Raw genomic sequence first — 21,782 nt, 5'->3', positions numbered from 1 at the left:
AAGTCATCAAAGGGATTATAAATTTGACCATACACTTGATGCCACTTTCTGGCAACTGACTTTTTGATAACTGGGGCAAACAGACCTGATTTTATGAGATGTTTAAATTGTAACTATGTGCTTACTGGGCTTGTTAAATGTTGTGACTGATGTGTTAAAGATCTAATTCTGAGCTGGGAGCAGACTTAACACAAGTATGTTTTACTTTGTCAAAGCTTTTCTCCATAAAGACTTTGTTTGACATTTGTTATCAATTCAACTGTTGTTCATGATGCATTTCTTGCATTAAATAAATACACACAAAAGCTCATGCTTTCGTAGACTCGGGCTAAACCGATGACGTTGAGTTTGAATTTGATTCCCCCACTTTCTCAAAAAAAAAAAAAAAAAAAAAAAAAGACAAAGAGATACACACACCCCTAAGAGAAAAACACCTGACAAACGACAAACTTCTAATCCTCTTCCTCCCTCATATATCTCACCAGTGGTAACAGCTAGTTCTGAAGAAGAGCACTTGGAAACATAAAGGAACCGTATGGCTTCTCATAAAACCATAAAAAGTAGAGTGTTAAAAATTACCGGTGGTTTACAGTCTGAAAAAGCAGCAGCAGTTGTTGTTGTTTATAAGCCACCTGAAGGTGCTACAACAAAGTCCTGATTACGTTGTTGAGTTATGCTGATGCCCATGTGAGGTACTGAAGTCCAGTTTGATACATTACAGTCAATGTGGCCAGGCTTTGTCTGTAGTGTGGATAACGGGGGGTTTTGTTAAACGATATGGCCACCAGTCGAGGCACTTAGATCCTGTTGGGACCAAAACCTCAATAAAGACAGAGGTCGTCATTTTATAGATTTAAGGGATGTGACCAAGGTGTTCATGCCTCATGTTTGTGTGTGTTTATGAATGTATGTGGCAGAGATGGTATCATTCTCTTATGCTAGCAGAATAGGAGAACTGGGGAAAATGTGCTTGCTGGCCGGGGTCCTCACAGTCCAGACTGTTATCTGTAACAACAAAAGCAAAAGCATCAGTAATTTGCCATATAGCAGCTGGGAAACGAAACCTTGATGGATCAGCCAATGTCACTGTGCAGAGCTGAAAGTTGGTCAGATGACGCTTACACTTGTCTGGAGGAGTTAGCGTGATCATCTGTGCCGTGAACTCTTCATCAAAGTATCGGGTGTCTGTCTCTGATGTCACTTGTGGTCTAAAGAGTGGGGTCAGCTGAGGAGGCAGGAAGGGAAAAAGATTAATTAAATTAATTAATTTAATTTCTAAGTCTATAAAAATCCCTATATGTAGAAAAGGGTCTGTGATTTCAGCTGCTTTGTCCATATATGACAATACTTGGAAGATCAGGGCCATATTATCTCTTACCAACACTGTCCACCAACTCCCATCAAGCCTTTGGAATGCAGGATACTCAGCGTAGTTAAAAGTATTCATTAAAATATAGCTCATGTGATACCAATTCAGCTATGTTGTTGTTTAATGTATCTACAGTAGGTAACAGGTAAGTAAAATCTGAAATTCTAAATTCCATCTTTTGATCTTAAAACACAACATGTTCACTTTACAGCAGTGGTCCCCAACTAGCAGATTCTGGTCCAGATCCAGACCTCAAGAGGTTAGAGGCATCTAACCACTCCACGTGCCAACCCATGTGCATGCTAGAGGTAACTAGTTAAATTCAGATCAAGGCAAGTGGATAAAGGGGTATGTATGTCTATAAGAAATCAGATTTCACATATAGCAAAAACACCAATAAATTAAACAAACAATTGTTTCGGATGTACCCTTAAAAAAAAAAAAAAAACTAGATACAAAAATACTTTTACACAATTTAATTTGTGTCATCTTGTCTCGACTACTGCAATGTGTTACTAACGGGGTTACCTGCATGCATCATCATGCCCCTCCAGATGAGCAGAAAATCATATCTTTTAACAACCAAAGAGTGAACATTAAACCACTCTTCAAATCTCTTCACTCACTTCCTGTAGCTGCCCACATCAGGTTCAAAGCCCTGACCCTTGCCTACAAAACGATCAACTCAACAGCACCTGTCTACCTGAACTCCCTCATCCCGGGCTACAATCCCTCCTGTCCGGTGCATTCTGCCAGTAAACGATGTCTTGCAATTCCCTCACCTCAAAAGATCCCAGGCTAGACTTTCAGCTCAGTGGTCTTCTGCAACTTTCTCTGCACTTTAATAATAATCCAAAAAATCTGGCACCTCCAGATAAACAGCACTTTGCTTTTAAGTTTCTTCTTGGCTTAGATATTTCAGTAAAGTTAAATGTTATTACAAGAATAAAAGACACTCTTCCAAAAACTGTATAAATTAAATACAATATTTTAGTTTATTTAGTTATTTTAAACAATTACATCAGTTTTACTAAGAATATAGACTTACGAGGCTTTCTGATGATATAATAATCACTAAGAATAAAATAATTCTTAAGAATCTGTCTACATAAAGTGGCGAGGAAAAGTATGTGACCCTTTTGGAATTTCAGGGCATTAATTTCTTAAAACATCTGATCTAATCTTCATCTGAGTCAAGAGTAGAGCTACTTTAACTGGCAAAAAACACAAGATGGCACAAGAATACACTTATGTGAGCCATACCTCACAAATAAGAGTTTTTAGAGGATCTACGATCAAGAATTGTTGATTTACACAAAGCTGGAAAGCCTTACAAAGTGATTTCCAAAACGTTTGAAACTCAAATCTACAAATGGAGACACTTTGGGACTGTAACTACTCTACCAAGAAGTGGGCGGCCTGTAAAAATGACCCTAAGAACACAACAAACTGAAACTATATTGAACAATTTGAAAAGAACAACCAGCACTTCATCTGGTGTAAAAAGGACACAGCATATCATCATGAAAACATCATAACAATTGTAGTATGGTATGGACAATGACCCAAAACACTCAAGTCCACAAAAGATTGGCTTCAGAAAACCAAAATCCACCTTTTTGGAGTGGCCAAGTTAGAGCCAAGGCCTCAAACCAATAGAGATTTGAAGAAAGCCACACACGAGAAATTCAAAGAATATGATCTAAAGCTGTTCTGCCAAGAAGAACTGTAATTCCTCCTGAACAATGTGCAGATCTGATCAACAACTCCAAAAAGCGCCTAGTTTATGGCTGTATCTGATGTACATCATTGTGAATAATGTGGTAGAAAGGAACACTTTCCTTTTCTCATTCATAGAAATCAATTTATTTTTTCCTGATCTCTATGTATTTCCAGATTCTAGGACCAAGAGCATTCGATCTAGTCACTGAAGGTCACTGTTTCTCTAGTCTCAGTATAATTTAGGCTTACCTTCTTCTGTACCACATCCTGCCAGTTGATGGTGCTGAAAAATTTGTGACTCATTACATCTTTGGCATCATTGGGACCTCCACCTAACCTGTCAGTCCACACAAGATAATTTACGACTTAAGTAGGTCTTTCCAAAAGAACACACACAGTCTGGATGAGTCAAGTGAGATACAAAAGTACTGTACCTCTGTTTCGGGTCCTTCTTGAGGAGGCCAGCTAGCAGGGACTTAGCCTCAGGCGACAAATTTCTGGGGAAACGGATCTCCTCCATGAGAATGAGCTCAAACAAACGCTCGTGGTCCTGGTTATAGAAAGGCAGACGGCCGCACATCATCTCATACATGACTACACCCAGACCCCACCAGTCCACCGCCCGGCCGTAATCATTATCTTCTAGGACCTGTAGAAGAACAGACATCTGCCTTGAAAATTTCTCATCTAAGAAGTAGCTTTGAAATTGAGTTTGGAATTGTGAGTTATTTTTTTACCTTTATAGCATATATGCAAAAAAATTATTGCAGAAATCGCAGTGTTTTTACAGCACATCGAAACAGCGCCAGTCAAATGACTGAAATGTAGTCAAGATGCCTACTTCTTCTCTATGAATTCAGTCAGTGAACTGCTGTAGTCACACACACACAAATTACACGAACCTTACACTATGGATCTCACAGGGTAAAGTCCATTTAATATCTAGTCCAGCTGACTCATAAATTTGTATTTTCAGACCCAGCTCCTCTGAGTAATGCCTAGATAGGTTCATGGATGCAGTGCATGTCTGTAAACAGGTCCAATGATGGCAGGACTAGGGGAGCAAGTGCGCCCCTGAAGACACTACAGGTTGTTTGTGAATAACTAAATTATTATAACCGTAAATATATAATATTGGAATCCGTAATGTCATATTACATGCATATACATAACATATCCACCATGTATTGCCAGAGAATAGACTGTGTGGAAACTAACACTAAGAAGTAAGAAAAGTAACTTGTCCAAGATAACAGACTGGGGATTTCACTGAACAGGGTACAGCTATTTTTGTTATTTGTTTTTAGGGCTTTCAAATGGTGCTCAGTTCTGGAGCCACAATACAAGGTTCCACCAAGAATACTTGATGATTAGCCTCTCTCTATATGTTGGAAAGTGGCCAATCATCTCACCATCATCAACAGGGCTCGTCAGCACATTACAGGACTGGCAGCTGGCATAAACATGGATCAGCAGCTAAATGCCTCTCTTCTTGCAGCAAAGAGCACCCCATATTGCCTGACATGGTGCTTGCATCAGAAGAAACAAAGCACATTGTCATGTTAGAGGTCAATGCGAAAAGGAGCATACTGAGAAGAACTCTGGGGGAAAAAAGCTATATTATGACAGACTGGCCGGCATGTGTCATAAGCAAGGCTGGAAAGTGAGCCTTGCTTGTAGAAGTCAGGTGCTAAGGTTTTGTAGGGTAGTCCAGCTCAGGGCCTTTGTCTTTTCAGGCTTACCAGCGGTTTGCATATTTTGGTGCATCCTACAAGGTTAAGGTCACTAACAAGGAAACATGGAAGCTTATGTCTTATTTCATTATATAAATTATTTGTGTTCCTTGATTTACAAGGTTGTTTCCAGCTTGCCTTTGTGCAGCATTTTAATTCAAATTGAATGTGCTGAAGCACGGAGCCTGAGGAACATAAATGCATCTAAATACTAACAAGAGACAGGAGTAAAATTCTTAAATAATAGCTGTGAACACCTACTCTGAGATAGGTACTTTTTGATAAATACGGGCACTGGTCAAGCCCTTTGTTCACATGCACAAGTTTTAAAAACATACACACAAATACTGAGACTAAGTTGAATGCGGTAATAATTGAATGTAGGCATTAAGAGCCTGATTTACAATAATATATTTTCAATATTGAAAATTGTGCTTTTCACAAATAATATGCACAATAAGGTTCATAATAAGGTGGCTGTATTTAAATAAGAGTTCTGCATGTTTCAATGGTGCGTCATAGAGAATTCAAAGAATGACCATTAATAAAAAAAATAAAAAAGCATATATTCTCTTATAGTTCTCAATGATTCATTCTCTGTAACAAGAATTTCAGGACCTGGGAAATAATAAATGAACACCTACTTTAGAAGATTGCAGTAGCAGCAACAGCTACAGTATGCTGGAATGACCCAGACAGAATAAAATAGAGAGATGCAAGAAAATTGGCATAAACAGTATAATGTGGCTATTGTTGTAGTAGGTAATAGTCCAAATATGCCTGTAGCTCACCCAACAGCCCCAAAATTGGATGATTACAGAGATGATATTTTTGATCATTCCAATTATATTAACACAAGTGTTTAACATACGTTCCCCACATTTCTCCTATGCCTCCTACTCGCCCAAATAACAGCAGCAATCTGATGCACAAGCAGATTGCATCAGCCTTTCAAAAGTACTGCATACAAACACAATCACAGCCACCACAATACTTTTAGACATGATTGCCAGTGCTCAGTTTTATGTATTCCATGTTCTCCTCCCTGTATTTTGCACACTCAGGCAAAAACAACACACTTTTTATATTTATGATGCCAAGGGTGCATAATCCAGTGTGTCAGAAAATAGGAATGTTTGTGCAGAGGTCAAAAACTGTGTTTAACATGGGCAATACAGTCAGTTTTAATGCCTTACCTCTGGTGCCAGATACTCTGGAGTTCCACAGAAGGTTTTCATGGTAGCTTCTGGTGTAATGCCCTCCTTACAAAGGCCAAAATCAGTAATTTTGATGTGGCCGTCTTTGTCCAGCATCAGATTTTCCAACTGACAGGGTAAAACAAGACATATCAGATGTGAGTCTGACAATCATGATATGGATATGATTGGATTACTGATCAAACTTTGATTAGCCTTGAAGGCTAATCAAATCCAAATTATGTTTCAGAAGACAGATATGACATTTCAGACTGATCTGTAAAATTAGACTAGTTTAATTTTAGCATTGTCTGTTAGAATAATCTAATGCAAGCTATAAAGTTTGACAAAAATAAATCCTAACTTATTTTAAGATTAAAAAGTTAGCCAACCTATTGATGACTCTGAACCAGAGAGAGATAGAGTTGCATTCATACTGTAAAAGCACAGTTTACATCCTGGATCTGATCTTCAACAAAATAACATATCAACAAATGCAGTAATTCTAAGATTCACAAATGCACTGACACCCTCAACTTCTCTAGATGAGGGTGAGCTGCATGTGAGAATGCAAAGGTCTGACTTATTCAGCTCGAAGATTACCCAGACTGCAAGCAGGTAATAGTCAGAAGTATTTACAGCAAGGAAGAGGGTGTTTCCTTTAAGCCCCTCTATACAGCAGGCTCTACACAGCGACAACGCCCCCATCCGCCCCTATTTTGCAGAGGGATAATGTATTTCTCCTACATGTGTAAATGTGCAACTCAGCACAATTATCCGGACCTGATTCATCAGGGCCGTGTAGTCCAGAGTGCATAAGGACTGTACAGAGTGATGGTAGACAAGTAATGGCAACAGTGGTTTAATAACTGGTTCAACCAAGCGTTTTCTTGCTTGAACATCCAGGAGCAATTCTGGTCCCTCCTTACTTATTGGACTGCTTTAGTTCAGTCATATTCTTAGGACTCCTGGTGTGAAGGTCTTTTCACAGCACGTCTAAGCTCTGACTGAGCCGCTCCAAAAGAGGAATTTTGTGTCTCTGATTTACCTCCATGTTTAGGACCACTGTTTAGCTGCATTACTGACCTTCTGATTTTGATTTAACATACAGCAGTGTTGTACTACTGTACAGCTTGTCTCACCATCAACTTGAAGAAACCATACACACTGACAACAGCACATTTGTTTTGACATTATTTTAAATCATAGAAACCAACATTAGTTAGCGACAGCTAATCTGAGCTGGTGTTTGACATTTTAACTAGAAACAAAGACATTCAGAGTTAAACAAAGCTGCTAACTGTTAATATGTGGATAATTATATACACACTGTGTTTGCTGTAAGCAAGTAACTACTAACACAGTAGAGTTCAGGGGAAATCACGTATGTCATAATTCTTTTGGAAAGTTTCAAAGGGTGGTCAAATTGTATATTGCGTGGGAAACTGCAAATATGGTTCAATCATTTATTAAAACATTGTTACCATTACCTTCAATAAAGACACAAAAGATCATCAAATGCTTCAAATTGATTACATTTTGTTCAACTGTGATATTTTTTCAAATGATAAACAAAAAACAAATCTTACAATCTTCCTTAATATTATCTGTATTATCTGTTTCAGAGCTGACTGAATCTATGAGTTTTCACCTTAAGATCACGGTAAACAACATCCCGTGAATGCAGATACTCGAGTGCTGACACAATCTCTGCACCATAGAAGCGTGCGCGGTCTTCTGTGAACACTCTTTCCCTTGACAGGTGGAAAAAGAGCTAAAAGACACAAGCGCAGAAAGAATCAAAAACCTATTAGAGAAGATCTGTATGAGTGTGATGGTAAGCCGTTTACAAAAAGTGACAGTGTATCTCCTTGTGACTGTAGGGGGTATTTGTGAGGGCTCACCTCGCCTCCATTTGCATATTCCATTACAAAACAGAGCCGATCGTGCGTTTGGAAGGCATATTTCAGTGTCTGCAGAAAGAAAATTATCACATAAAAACAACAAAATAATAAAAACACAAGTAACCAGCTGAAGAATTACACTAACATAGCACTGTCAAAAGCCAAAAAGACCTCCATGCAATACAGCCGAGTGATGAAAAAGCAGAGTTAAATATTTTCCATTATTCTACCTACCATAGAAAATACTGATAAAAAAACATTAGCATCAAATAATAACACTAAATATTTTCAAAATGAAAACATATCAGCAATAAGAAGCCCCAAGTAAAATAAACTCAAATCAAATATTTGTCCAAAGGGAAGCAAAGCCTTGCAGTTTGCAGTTCTCAAAATTCTGATTCATAAATTATACACTATATTGCCAAAAGTATTCGCTCATCTATACAAATGAGGCAAAAGAGTTGAAGCTGTTATAGCTGCAAAGGGTGGACTAATGTCATGTTAAACCCTATGGATTAGGAATGGGATGTCACTTAAGTTCATATGCCAATCAGGGCAGGTGAGCAAATACGTTTGGCAATATAGTGTAAGTAAATAAATAAAATGTATAAATATGAATTAATAAATAAGTAAATATAATTACTTTTGACCAACACAGCAGCTTTTCAACCGACTGACTGGCTTAATGGTAGTGGTTCCCGTCGGTTCAAGAAACATGTCTGATTGGCGGTTCAGTTTAGCAGATCAGTGCACAAGTATTAAAATCCGAAGAGACGCAAGCAAGCAAACAATGTACATGAGAGGGAGCAAGGCTCTCCTTATTTTTCATTGTCATCTTATCTGAAAATACAAGAATATTTTAACAACAACATGACCATCTGGAATGAAGAAACTGATCACAGACTGACTAGTGTGAAATTGGTAAGTAAACACTGCTTTGTTTACAGTTAGTATCATAAGTCTTAGGTAAAACGTATATATTCCAAGTGAGGCCACACCTAACAGCACATTTGTGGGTACAATAGCCTAACAATGTTTTCCAACCAACACTCTTTTTATTGTCCCCCTAACAAACCTATTAAGGTCAAACAAGAAATTATATTAGCCTAGAGGATAAATCTGAGTCTCTAACCCACTAAACTAAAGAAGCTACTCGGGTGAATAGTGAAACCTTTAAGCTAACAACAAAAAAGTCCAGCAATCATTTATAATCATGTTGTAGTTGAAGTAGTGGACTGACATTGCCATCCTTAGAGCTATTGTATGCCACCAATGTGGCTAAAGGACACAAACAATGTTTATGCTTATAAGTATTGTCATTTGTGAGCTAAGTGTCTAGTGAAAGAATCCAGCAGGGGCACAGCACTGAGATCTGGCACATTTGCAAGTGATCTCACCGTAAGGAAGGGGTGTCGTGTGTTTTGTAACACTCTGCTCTCTGTAACTGTATGGGCCACCTCGTCCTGCCAACAAACACATTGTAGTCAGAAGCTTAGAAAACAACATAAAATGTAAATCTAAATAAATGTTAATCAGAAGGAGGCATTAAGATTATAACATTCTGGCTTAAAATTATCTTTGTTTTAATCTGATGAAAGCAGCAAAATGTCAAAAAGTTACAGTGGTAGAAAAAATGGAGCTGATTCATACAGTGGACTCTGATCTTATTCGGACACCCTCTCCCTGAATCAGCAGCTGCCTAGTGTGGCATCACTGTAGCAATACCTGCATCAATGCTGACGACAACTGAAATGTGTCTGACAGATAGACGGCAGACAGCTGGTGTCTAGGGTAGTTGCCGCAGCTGCTGACATACCAGCACTGACAGTTATAGTTGTGCAAACTGCAAACAGTATGTAGGCTAAGTAATATATTTAAACACTGCAGCTCTGCATCTTATCTACATGCCTAAAAAGACTAATTTGTGTGTCTGAAGAGTTTCATTGCACTTGTTTAATTTAAGCTTACATTGTTAATTCAAAGTTCTGATCTCTTTTGAAATAATTATTGCTTCACTACAGCACGTTTTTACTTTTATGGCAGTTGCAGCACAGGCCCCAATGAGGAGTAAACACAGTTTTGTTTGTATGGCAACATGTCCCTAAATCAAACAACTGATAATATAGTGAGTAGTAAACTCCAATTTCAGTTTCTCACCTTTGCTATTATGACCTCTTTGCGCAGTATTTTCATAGCATAATGTACTCCAGTGGACTTCTCTTTGACCAGAATTACCTTCCCAAATGTCCCTTTGCCAAGCAGTTTCAGGTACTCAAAGTCACTCATTGTCTGTAAAGCAGAGACAGCCAAGATGTGAGAAGAAAATAATAATAGAAGTGATAATAAATATCAGATACTGTGTAAAAAAAAAAACATACAACTGAAACAAAAAACCTATAAGCCTTTGAAAAGCAATCTTGAAAGGTAAGTGACAATTTATCTCTCGAGCACCTTTCAGCCCTTTAAAGGAACAATTTGTAAGACTGCACATATGTGAGTGAAAGTGAGACGAGTGAAACAATAAACTTAAAACATCAAACCTAATACTGTGTGTTAAGTTGCTGATAACCTATTTTTGTTGTTGCTCATGAGGATGTTATATTATTCTGTCAGTGTTAGCTTGATGTATGGCTGGTTATAAGTACTGCAGCCAAAGCTGAGCCTGTTATACTGAAAACACCCACTGAAAAAACACACTCTGGAGGTGGAGTCAATAATTTGCAAGCCACCGAAAACATGGTTCAACATAACAGATAACATATAAATCACTTGCTTCACATTAATTTCTGAGGCATCATCGTGAGGTAACGAAAGGCTTTTACAGGCGTGAACCAAAGGCCCAGTCTGCTCTGTGTTATTTAGATCGCAAAGCTAATTAGCACTAATCGCAATCGTTTCATCATCCGTTTGTCTCACATGCTCCCCTGTCTGCACATGCACCACAGAGTACGAATGTCAGACCCTGAACTTTTAGATCAATAATATTTAATATAAAAGAATAACTATCACTACTGATTGTCATGATAAATTAAAGTAAACTAACTTTTGCTGAAGATTCAATGCTATTCAGGCAACAATTTGCTATCTTGGTGTCCATCATAAAATCCTTCTGAGCTTTAAGAAGTTTAATGTCTGGCACTCTGTGACTGGAGTTGTCTTACTGTTCAAATGTAGCATTGTTGTCTGAGAAGCTAATAGTTCAACTTAGCATGTTTCTTTAATGACTGATCACCTATATTGGTAATTTTATAATAATAATAATAATAATAATAAATACATGACATGTTGTTTTCTTTATATACGCTATACTTCCCCCTATGATTGGTTTATTGTTCCTTTACAAAATAATAAACACAGCCCAAGTATATTAACAGCGGCCAAGTATGTCTGGCCACCTTTTTTTTTTTCCTGTGAGAACAGAGCCATTTGTGATCAGTTAACTATAAGACGTTTTCTCTAGTGTATTGTTATACCTATAAGTTACTTGTTTGCTGCTTATATTGTCAAACAGCAGATGAGATCAGCTGTCACTAACTTTAATTTCATGACAGAACAAATGTATAATTGTCAGTTTGTGCACTTTGTGTGAGTTGGTACAGAAGCAGGCAACATTGCTACATGTAGCCATATATACCATATAATGCATTATGTATATTTAATGTAAGACAATGTAGAGATGAAGTGGTATTATTTCTTTTTAAAAACTGTTGCAAATGTTTCAATTGCCCTTGCAAGGAAAGCCTAAACACTGCAAAAATGTCACTGTGTCTCATGGCCATGCCTAGATAAAACAAGGGCTTCCTATCTGTTATGTCTAAACCTCTTACCACTTTGGTGCGGCTCTTGGACATAGCCACCTCCATCTCCTCCAGACTGCTTTCACTGGGTGAACCAAAAACATCCATTGGTTCTTCATCATCCTGTTCCCGCATTTTCAGATTATTTGCCACGGACTGGATTGCCCGCATCCACTCTTCTCTGAAAAGCAAAAAAGGATTGGAGAGTCTGTTACACACATGGGTCACTGACTGCCACTTTAGACATCACTTAAAATGTTTCCCTGTAGTCTGACAAACACTAAGCGTCATGAACAAAAGGCAGCTTTGTATAATATATTGCCCTGATCTTACCTCTCCTCATTGCTATCCACATGAAAGGTGCGTTCAATGACAGTGGTCCACTGCAGGCAGCGAATGACAAATGTGTTGGGCCGAGGTCTTTCTGTCTTCATTAACTGACATTCTGTTAAATACACAAAATTTGTGTTTTCAGACACTTGCTGAAGATGTAAAAACTGGGGTCAGAACTGTAACTCAACCCCATTCAGCTGAGAGGGTTGGACAAAAGAAAATCAATGGTTATTAAAGTCATTGTTTAGAGGTCTGTTTGCCATTAGGAGGACTGACCTGCCACTGAGAAGTTGTTGAGGGGTGGTAAAGTCTGGTCATTTAGATCAGGTTTTTCCTTGTAGCCAATAAAGGAGCCGTCACTCTTGAGGATAAAATACCTGGGCCTCCATGTTTTGATATATTCACCTGGGCCAAGAAATGCAAGCGATGCAATCAATGTATTCAACCAACATAAATGTCACTGTAAGTTTAAGGCATCTAAAAATAAAAATTATAGATGTCTGAGCATAATGGCAACAATCTGTAACACCAAGTCTTTGAGTCATTTAAATATCAACATGGCAAAACCTGAATGTGCTCCTGCTCCTTACCTCTTTTGTGGAGCCAGCCCTCTTTGACTATATTAATTTCATTCATGGCGAGAGATGTGTTTCAGAAAGGGTCAGGAACAGTGGAACACTCTTTGTCTGTTCAAGTCTCAGTCAGTGTAATCAAACCCAAAAAGCACCTGCTGCAACAAGCAGTGCAAAGGAAACAGGATTAGTATAACTGAGCAGCCGACAGCCACCAGGGTAATCATTGTTTAAAATTAAATACACATAATTAAATCAGTGATATACAAACACAATGTTAGTATAAACTGACGTGGCTAGTCTGACACAGCTCACAAAAACTCACTAGGCCTATGTTTTACTACAATTAGATTTATTACTGAAACCAAAGGTAATTTTTAATATGTGTATGCAGGAACACGTACGTAAAACGACATCTACAAATCTACCTGTACCTACATTTAACGTACAATGTTAATGTTAAGTGTGTAATGTTAACGTCATGATCTAAATTTAAGCATCGAACATAACCGGTTGACAGAAATGCTCAATTTGCCAGTAGTTAACTTCTTTAACGTCTAAAGTTAAATTAACCATAACACACTGTGGGAAAACATCTCGAGTAAGTTAGCGGAAAAAGTTTTTATAACTTGTTAAACTATTATCATTGGCTAAAGTGTACATGTAGTAGCTTAATATCAGTCAAATCTCGTATTAAGTTAACGTGTAGCTAACACTAGCCAATATCTGTTAGCTGTTGTTGTTGGCTTTTAGCTAAGGTTAAAATGGCACTTATTGTAGACACAGAGTGCATTAAGTTCACTGCAATGTTATGCTGCCAGTAATACGTTAACTTTTAACGTAACGTAAAGTCATAATTAACGGGAGACTGGGTACAGAAAAACATTTTTATCTAACGTTAGTTAACCCACCAGCATTTGACAATGAGTCTGTATTTACAGTAGCTAACCTTATCTACACCTGGACCACCAATAAACCACGTAATGTTAATGGTTCAAGAACATAAAACAGCTTGCATGTCATGTGCGTTGAAAGTAACCTAATAGCGTTAAACACCCTTGCATCAGCGATCATATGCCTTCTTGTGTACTGCTTTTAGTGATGTAGTTAGCCTTTGCTAATAGCGAGGCAACTTGAGTTAGTCTTATTAGCAGTAAGTTTTATTTTCCTCTGCTAGATTCGTAATCACACATCCGTGTCTATATATGCCACTTAATGTTATACGTACAGGAGTTAACACACATTACATTTCACTGACTTTATCCCACGTTTCTCTCGTGTCGGTGCAGTTTTGACAGGCTAAGTCCAGAGCAGGCCATCAACTAAGGAAAAACACCGTGGACTCTCTTCTTCTTGGCATTCCATAGATGATCGATGCTCTCTGAAGGTACAGCACCACCTGCAGGCAAGACAGCGCATATTCCAAATTTGCTGTTCAGTGTCAACTAGGCTTGTTTTCAACTTGTCAACTAGTTATTGACGACGTTTCAACTTCCATCTAGAAGGCTTCATCTAGAAGTTCAACATCTTCAAGAACTTGAAGACCAGCCCAGTTGCCACTGAATTCTTTAGTGCTAGTGCTACTGCACCTGCCCATAAACCACTTTCAAATTCCACTTTCAATGGCTGACTTGATAACCATTAATGTAACTGAACAATACTAAAGACCCAATTAATAGACTACTCCATATTAACTCAGAAGCAAATATTTGAACTAAGTGACACTGAATTGTAATTTTGAAACATCTTTTAACTGTCCATCCACCTTGGAACATGAGCCACAGCTGCTTTCACAATGAGTCATGAAGGCTATGGTAGCAACATGATTGCTGAGAAGAGATATTGTAAATATGAGAAACATGTCACATTTCTGTGTTCAAATGTTGTTAAGTGTGTTTGTGAACAGATATGTAGTGTTTTCAAAAAACCTTTTTCAGTTTCTCAGACACACCAGTCATATAAGGAATGACCAAGTTTTTCCGTTGGCCCTAGGACTCAGACTGTTCCGTTGTCCCTTTTCTGGAACGGGATGGTGCCTTGTTGAAGGCCCACTTGGGGTATCCACAGGCCTTAAGCTTCTTTTTGGCTTCTGTAAAGTTTGGGATGTTTTCCAATCTGTTTCAGATTTCTGATGACTTCTACTTGGTGGCTGGTAACTTGTGCAGGGTGAACCCCCCTTCTTGTGCAATGGAATTTGCTCCAACACTTCTTCCACCCTTAACGCAAAGTCTTTAGAATAATGGATGAATGTTGAATTAACAACTGTCTTAAATATTTTTTAATAGAACCTGAACATTATCACCGTCATGAAGAAAGATACTACTAGTTTTCGCTTGGACTACCCAACAATTTGCCAGCAGAGTATTTTCAACAAATGCAATCTATCTCCTACCACTGTCCTTACAAACTGACAGCACATCAGAATGGCTGTACCTGCAGCACTTTAGTATTTATTAAAACCATGCTTAGTAACCTGCAAAATGCTTTTTTAAGTGACATCTCTATAGAGAACAACTTTATGTTTATGTGTTCTTGTTTATTTGAATATACATTTAAATAGGATGATGCTTGTTGTTTGTTGGGACATCCATCTTTGGTTTGGTTAGGTATATCTCTAGCTTGTTTTCCCCTCAAGTGAATCTGGTTTGTATGTGCTGTTCTTTATTAGTCAGAACTAGAGCAAATGAACACGAGCCATGTAACCTTGTTTTCCTACCTTTCAGTAAGTTGAGTCATTTAAATAAATATAGTGGGCTAACTTATAAATCAGTGGGATTTACAGTGTAGCTGATATATCATTACTTGTTAGCATAGGAAATAATGTAAAATTGTTGATCTTTCTGATGGTGCTGAGATTTCACCATGCTAACAACAGTGGAAAAACAAAACTGTACTGTAATGTATGTCTTTAAATTTTAATTCAATTTAGTTCAATTCAAAAACAGTGTAACATATTCTTCAACTGTTTTCTAATTGAAACACAGTACACTCACTACATTCAAATATTACTTTAACAATTTTTTATTATTTGCATAAACAAGAGGAAAACAGAGTTATCACACACATTATAGCGCAGCAACATGTTCAGAACTATTATCTCATTAATTCAAAGGCAAAAGCTTTGGACCAAACAAACTTCAACTAATTGCACACAGTGTAGTTTGGTAAAACGAGACATAAAATAAATAAGCAGATACATTTTCTCCAACACAGCACAGTTTGCGTTTGAGGCACTTGTACTTTACCACTACCTGAAATGGAAATAGAAATGTTGTGTTTTTTTTTGTGTTGTGTTTTTTTCAACATTCATTTGACCCTTTTACTACAGGTTTTTCTGCAGGTTATAATGAACAAATGGTTAATCAGAGGTGATAAGTTTAATTCTCGATCTGTATTTCTCTCTATACATACTTACATAGTGACAAATTACTCGACTTCACTCCGATTTTAGAAAGTTACTAAGTACCGGTACATTTAGAAAAGACTCAAAGACTCTACATTTAACAGCATGAAATTCAATAAAATTTCTTTATCTTATTACTTGTTAAATTAAAGATTTGAAGTTCTACTTTTACTTGTCATGGAGTATTTTACTTTACTTTTGAGTTTGTGTACTCATACCACCTCTGATTTTAATGCAATACCTTTTACATGTAATTGAACCTGTCAATCGGGGTACAACTATCACAAGTGGAGGAATATTAAACTATTGCATAGCTTGAGTTTCTTGGTCTTTCTGGTATTTCACCTGAACTACAGTGTAGCTAAATACATTTAAACAATAATAATCAGTTAAAGATAATGACACATTTCAATATTTGATATGAAGAGAAAAAATGTTTTTTAAGAGAAATGTACTGTCTAAGTGCATGGAGAGAGATTATATCAGATTTTGGTGCTCCTATTTGAGATGTTCTCTCAATCTGATTTCTTCAGTCGTCATGCTTGAGCTCTGCACTCTGAAGCTGTTGAATGAGTGCTGGAAGTAGAAAAACAGAGTAATACATAGAAACAATGCAATTGTTTTTTCAAATATAAATACTTTTTACATGCACATGAGTTAAACCTCACCTTCAATGATCTCATCCTTCACTTTGTGAAGTTCCTTTTTCACTTCTTCAAGTATTTCCTTCAAACAGAACATAACATTAGGTTCACAACCTCTGTTCAGTCAGATAATCAAATTTTTATTAACAAGAAATTATGGTGTTTCTAAGTCAATATTATTAAAAAAAAAAAAAAACATAATACAGATTTGTACTGCCATTAGATGCACCAGGACGTTTTATGCTCAAATCTAGATGGAGAAACCAACCTGTTTGATTCGTTCCATATCAGTCTCACTTTCAGCCCCATCTGAGTTCTTTTTCACAAGCTTCATCCTAAGACAAAAAAGATCTGTGTTTAATCTTAACCAAATCTTGAGCTCAAGTAGGTATTTACCAAGGCAGAACGGGCGAGGAGAAGCAGCATACTTTGTTTCAAAAGCAGAAGCACGTCATAAGTACACTGTAAAGCTTTTCGAATCTTTTTGGTTTCTGTGGTAAACTACACTGAAACACCAGGTAAACTCATTATAGTGATGCAGGTTGTGCAGTTTCTACAGGGAAGTAACCTTTAATAAATGTCACTTTCCTTCTAACGACATCTGTACAGTGTGTTCTTTTAAAAGTAAACAGAGCTACATGTGTAAAAACTTCACATATCATGTAAGATGAGTGGCACCAGTAGCTGTTTCTCAGTGATTTAACGTTTGAGCTAGTTTTATTATAAGTGAGCACATACAGCAATTAATGGAAATGACTTTCTTTAGATTTTCTTCAGGTTTTGAGAAATGGTTCTTTATTCAGTGTGTCTAGAAGCCACTTGTGTAGCCTCAACCCACTTCTCTTCTTGTAGAAGAGAAGTGGGTTGAGAAAATCATCCTCTGTGTTGAACTTCCTCTTTTGTCTTTACATCTATAAAGTATCATTTAAATGCCTCCTAAATTTGCACTTCAGTGTATGACTGATATCATGGTAACATGTTTGTTAGGTAAACTGGTGTTAATACTCACCTACACTACAATACTATACCTGTGAGATGAGTTCAGTTCAACATAAAAATATATTGCAGTGAACCTCGAGACTGAAAGCCATCATACAGTATGGTAACGTGCTATAGTTACATCTCAGAAAGTGACTAGTATATGTCAAAGAATAGCACACTGAGAATAAGTTCAGTTTCGGGGTGGCTGTGGCTCAATAGGTAGAGCAGTTGACTGCCAATCACAGGATTGGTGGTTCAATTTCCGGCTGCCACGTCACATGCCAAAGTCCTTGGGCAAGATAATGAATCCGTAGTTGCCCCCGGTGAGTCAGGTCAGCTGCATAGCAGCTCTGCCATCGGTGTGTGAATGGGTGAATGAGACGCAGTGTAAAGCGCTTTGAGTACCAGCTAGGTAGAAAAGCGCTATATAAGTGCAGGCCATTTAAGTATCTCAGGACATAACTTAGGCAGCAGGAGTATAATTGGGTGATGGGGGTGGCTGGTACCTTGACACTGGTGAACTGGTGGAGTTAGATGAGCTGGGACTTTGGCTTAAGTGCTTTTGATTGGTTGTTGAAGTTTTGGGCCTGTTGCAGAAAACATGAAAGTGATTAAAAGCTGTTGCTTATTGGGTTTTTGAACATAACAATCATTCAGACAGCAAAAGACTGATGGAAGTTTCTTACCTTGACATACTGCCAAATTTGTCCTTAGGTTTTTCACAGATTTCTAGTAGAATATATTAATAGATATTATTAAAGTATGTGACCATAATTGCATTGTGAAAATGAGAAGGTAGTAATACAGTACACTTAGCTTCTTAACCTACCTACTGGTCCTGAGGATTTTGAAGTTGAGGAGTCAGAATCCTCCTATTGTCATTGCATACATACAAAAGTGGTTATTCACTTACTGATCCTTCTATTAGTACTAGAAAATAATGAGTGAAAATCCTGCAATCATGACATCACTGATAGGAGACTTACATTGTGAGCTTCCTCCTTTTTTACTGCGGGAACATTAGACGCTTTCCTCCTGTTTATTCAGCATTACAAGTTTGTGTGAGGACAACACAACACAGCACTTTACTTTTTCTCTTCAAATGATTCTACTCTAGGTGTCTGAGGCAGAAAACAAACATTTTCTTCACCATCTCTGGGATACCTGAAATATCTAGCTTATGTCTCTTAAATTATAATTTACCTCCTGGCAAGTATGGCACTCATTTCTCCCATTAGGTCACCTCCTCCACCTCCACCAGATGATGGTGCTGGTTTGGGGGCTGGGGTTGCTGCTCCTCCCTCATCCTGGATAAACGTTAAAACCCCCAGTCAGTATTTGGTTAACTGAATAGTCATGGACACCAGTACCATCCATCATACGGGTCTCAAGTCACATCTTTTCGTACAGTCTTAAAGAGTAGAGGAAATATTGTCTGAGGTGTGTATCAAGTGTGGACCAATGCAAGTTGGTGCAAATGCACCTTACCTTCGCTGTTTTACGCAGTTTGGCTCCTGCCAGAGCTGCAGCCAGATCGTTTCCACCACCACCTCCGCTTCCTCCAGCAGGGGGTGGTGGTGGTGCAGGAGGAATGCCGCCAGAAGGAGGTGGTGGAGGTGCGGGTGGGCATGTTGCAGAGGAAGGTGGTGGGCCTGGAGGTGGTGGGGGTGCTGGTGGGGCAGACGGGGAAGATAGGGGAGGAGGAGCAGGAGGGGTAACAGCAGCAGCAGAGGCCTGCCTCTCTCTCTCCTGATACTCCTTCTCCTGCTGCTCCTGTCTCTCTTGCTCTAGTCTGGACAGAGATAAACACAGGCACCCAGTTTATGATGTAGATGTGCTGCTGAAAATTGAGTCCATTTTTCAGCCAATCATTTACTGAACAATACCGTCTTTGGTGTTCCAGCTCCTGTGCAGAAGGTCCATTCTGAACAGGGCCTAAGCAGAAATTGTTGTTCATGTATAAGAAGAAAATCAAGACTATTTGTATTGCATTCACATTTCTATGTACAAAATACTTTTGATGAGAATAACATGCTATGTGAAACCACCATATTAATGATCAATGGATGGATTTTCAAACATGTCATGATTTACTAAATTATACTATACTGTGCACTAGATCTAAATACTTAAAATCCTCTGGTGACCTATTCATAGTTGAAATCGGTAGTTAGATGTATACACTATAAACACTGCAGCACAAATTAACACACACACACTTGACACAATCTGACCTGGATCTAACGTGCCGTCTTGCATTGTTTTGTTTACCTGCATTAAGAGTCTCTAAAGCATGCATCATGCAGCTGGCAAAAAGAGTAGCATCCTCTTTACTGCAAAAATTCAGTCCCCACACCTGTTTGGGGTCCCGCCACTGGTGGAAGTTTGCTGTGGCTTGATTATACTTCATCCCTCTGACTATGGGACAGTTGATTACCACCTAACATGAACATGAATGACAGGAATAGTAATTGTGGTGACCAGAGGTGATTAGATTTTGTGTTTGAATCCAATGGTTTTGAGCTAGTTTTCACTGGACATTAAATGTCTCTACTGGTCAAAATTTTGCAAACTTAAAATCTTATCTATACATTTCATTGTGGCCTTCATGTCTAATGTTAAATGTGAACATAACCACAACCAAACTGAGCATAATATAAAGGTGATTGTGTGTTTGGCTGTGTATATGTTTGTTTAGTACCTGTTGGTCGGCTTGCAGTTTGCGGCCAACCACTCTGAAGGTGTTTGCCACAGGGTTGTGATAGATCTGGACACGGCTGAAGGAAGGACTGTCAGAGCCTGCTGGCACCCAGCGTTTACTGGTGTCATCATACAGCATCACTGTTGCCCTCACATGGCAGATACTGGACTCACTATTTGTGGGAGGGAGAAAAAAACATGACAAGATGCAGAGGACAAAAGAGAGAAAGAATCAAAAATTTGGTCTTAACTCAACATTAAGTTATAGTATGGCCAAGATCACCGATAGTAATGAATATGTTCAGATATATTTTAATGACCACCAAACATGAGATATTTCTTCATATTATTGTCTTTCAATCACTCACACACAGTCCACAGGTTTAACCTTCCTGTAGTAGGCTCAGGAAAAGCAGGAACAGGCGAATAAATTGACTCTATCATCCAGACCACAAGACTGATATTGGAAAATTCTGCAAAACTTTTATGTTCAGTACATAACTACTACGCTTATCTGCTTATTCCACACAGGGGTACATGAAACATAGAAAAGACCTAGACCCTAACTAATAATACATAACTTTCTATAACTGGCACTTCCCGCCTAAAAGGTTTTCATATAACTGTCCATAACTGGACAGTTATGTACTCATAGTTTTGAAGATTATTTGATGTAAACTATCTCTGTGGCTGTAAGAATACATTTGTTACAGCCTATTTCATTTGTAGCCTGGCCTTTGTCTGCGGTATTGTGACATTGGTTTATTTTCAGCTTGCTTGTTGTTGCAAAGTCTGTAGCCTGTGAGAAATCTTTACTTCCTGCCAGAAAGGTTTTCATATTTTGACCACTTCCTGTGCTCAGTACAACACTGCCTAATATGGACTTCACCTTTCAGCAATACAGTATGAGCTAACTTCTCAATATGTGCGTACACAAAATATTCTTTAGGATCGACAACAGGCTTTGTCAAAAAGAGCTACAGATTATCCCACTTTGTTTTTGCCACTCTAGGTATAAAATGTGCAAAAACACCTGCTTTGAGTGCCCAATGCTCGCAGACAGCAGTAGGTAGAACTAAAGAGCTTGAGTAAAGTCGAGTGCAGAGTTGATAAGAAGCAGTGCCATTCTGCATATGTTGCACATTTAAGCATGCATGCATGAGCCATTCGTTTGCGAGGAAACAATTTAGGTGGAATAACATTTTTACTGTAATTAAAACCATCACTCACCTCATGTTGCTGTAGTCTAAAGTTTCACTTGCTTTTCAACAGTCAGCTGTTTCTCACCAACTTTAATCAGTCCCTTCTCCTTCTCACAAATGTGCCTGCTGTCTACTGATTCAAACCTACTGTCATTCTTGCCCACACACCTCCATCGCGTACTCTCACGATATTGTTTAACACTAACCACTTGCACTTCTGCATGTC

The 21,782-nt window shown here is 38.2% G+C and overlaps 2 protein-coding genes across 9 annotated transcripts; both read right to left on the bottom strand.

Moving 5' to 3' along the window:
- Positions 1-358: 358 nt before the first annotated feature.
- On the bottom strand, positions 359-13,992 carry LOC113169980 (RAC-beta serine/threonine-protein kinase-like). 8 transcript variants are annotated; one of them, XM_026371792.1, is made up of 14 exons: positions 13,885-13,992; positions 12,645-12,784; positions 12,331-12,459; positions 12,055-12,166; positions 11,752-11,902; positions 10,082-10,213; positions 9,322-9,387; positions 7,925-7,993; positions 7,672-7,794; positions 6,021-6,149; positions 3,526-3,740; positions 3,341-3,428; positions 1,123-1,225; positions 359-1,005 (listed from the first exon to the last, which is right to left on the bottom strand). In XM_026371792.1, the coding sequence occupies exons 2-14, from the start codon at positions 12,688-12,690 to the stop codon at positions 926-928; spliced, it is 1,443 nt and encodes a 480-aa protein (XP_026227577.1). In that variant the 5' UTR covers positions 12,691-12,784; positions 13,885-13,992; the 3' UTR covers positions 359-925. The 8 variants fall into 8 exon arrangements, with proteins under 8 accessions (XP_026227577.1, XP_026227575.1, XP_026227576.1 ...); XM_026371790.1 differs by having other exon boundaries at positions 13,855-13,986; XM_026371791.1 differs by having other exon boundaries at positions 12,645-12,781; positions 13,855-13,986.
- Positions 13,993-15,631: 1,639 nt separating this feature from the next.
- Positions 15,632-21,782, bottom strand: LOC113170783 (vasodilator-stimulated phosphoprotein-like). The gene is made up of 13 exons (XM_026373033.1): positions 21,585-21,782; positions 20,356-20,527; positions 19,926-20,094; positions 19,541-19,589; positions 19,143-19,446; positions 18,858-18,961; positions 18,641-18,689; positions 18,484-18,526; positions 18,341-18,383; positions 18,161-18,241; positions 16,942-17,008; positions 16,698-16,755; positions 15,632-16,605 (listed from the first exon to the last, which is right to left on the bottom strand). Exons 1-13 carry the CDS (start codon positions 21,587-21,589, stop codon positions 16,559-16,561), a joined length of 1,191 nt encoding a protein of 396 aa, XP_026228818.1. The 5' UTR covers positions 21,590-21,782; the 3' UTR covers positions 15,632-16,558.

Source organism: Anabas testudineus, chromosome 14 (assembly GCF_900324465.2).
Source record: "Anabas testudineus chromosome 14, fAnaTes1.2, whole genome shotgun sequence".
Lineage (NCBI taxonomy): Eukaryota > Metazoa > Chordata > Actinopteri > Anabantiformes > Anabantidae > Anabas > Anabas testudineus.
The sequence above is the reverse complement of the archived record's forward strand: the minus strand, read 5'-3'. Positions and strand labels throughout refer to the sequence as shown.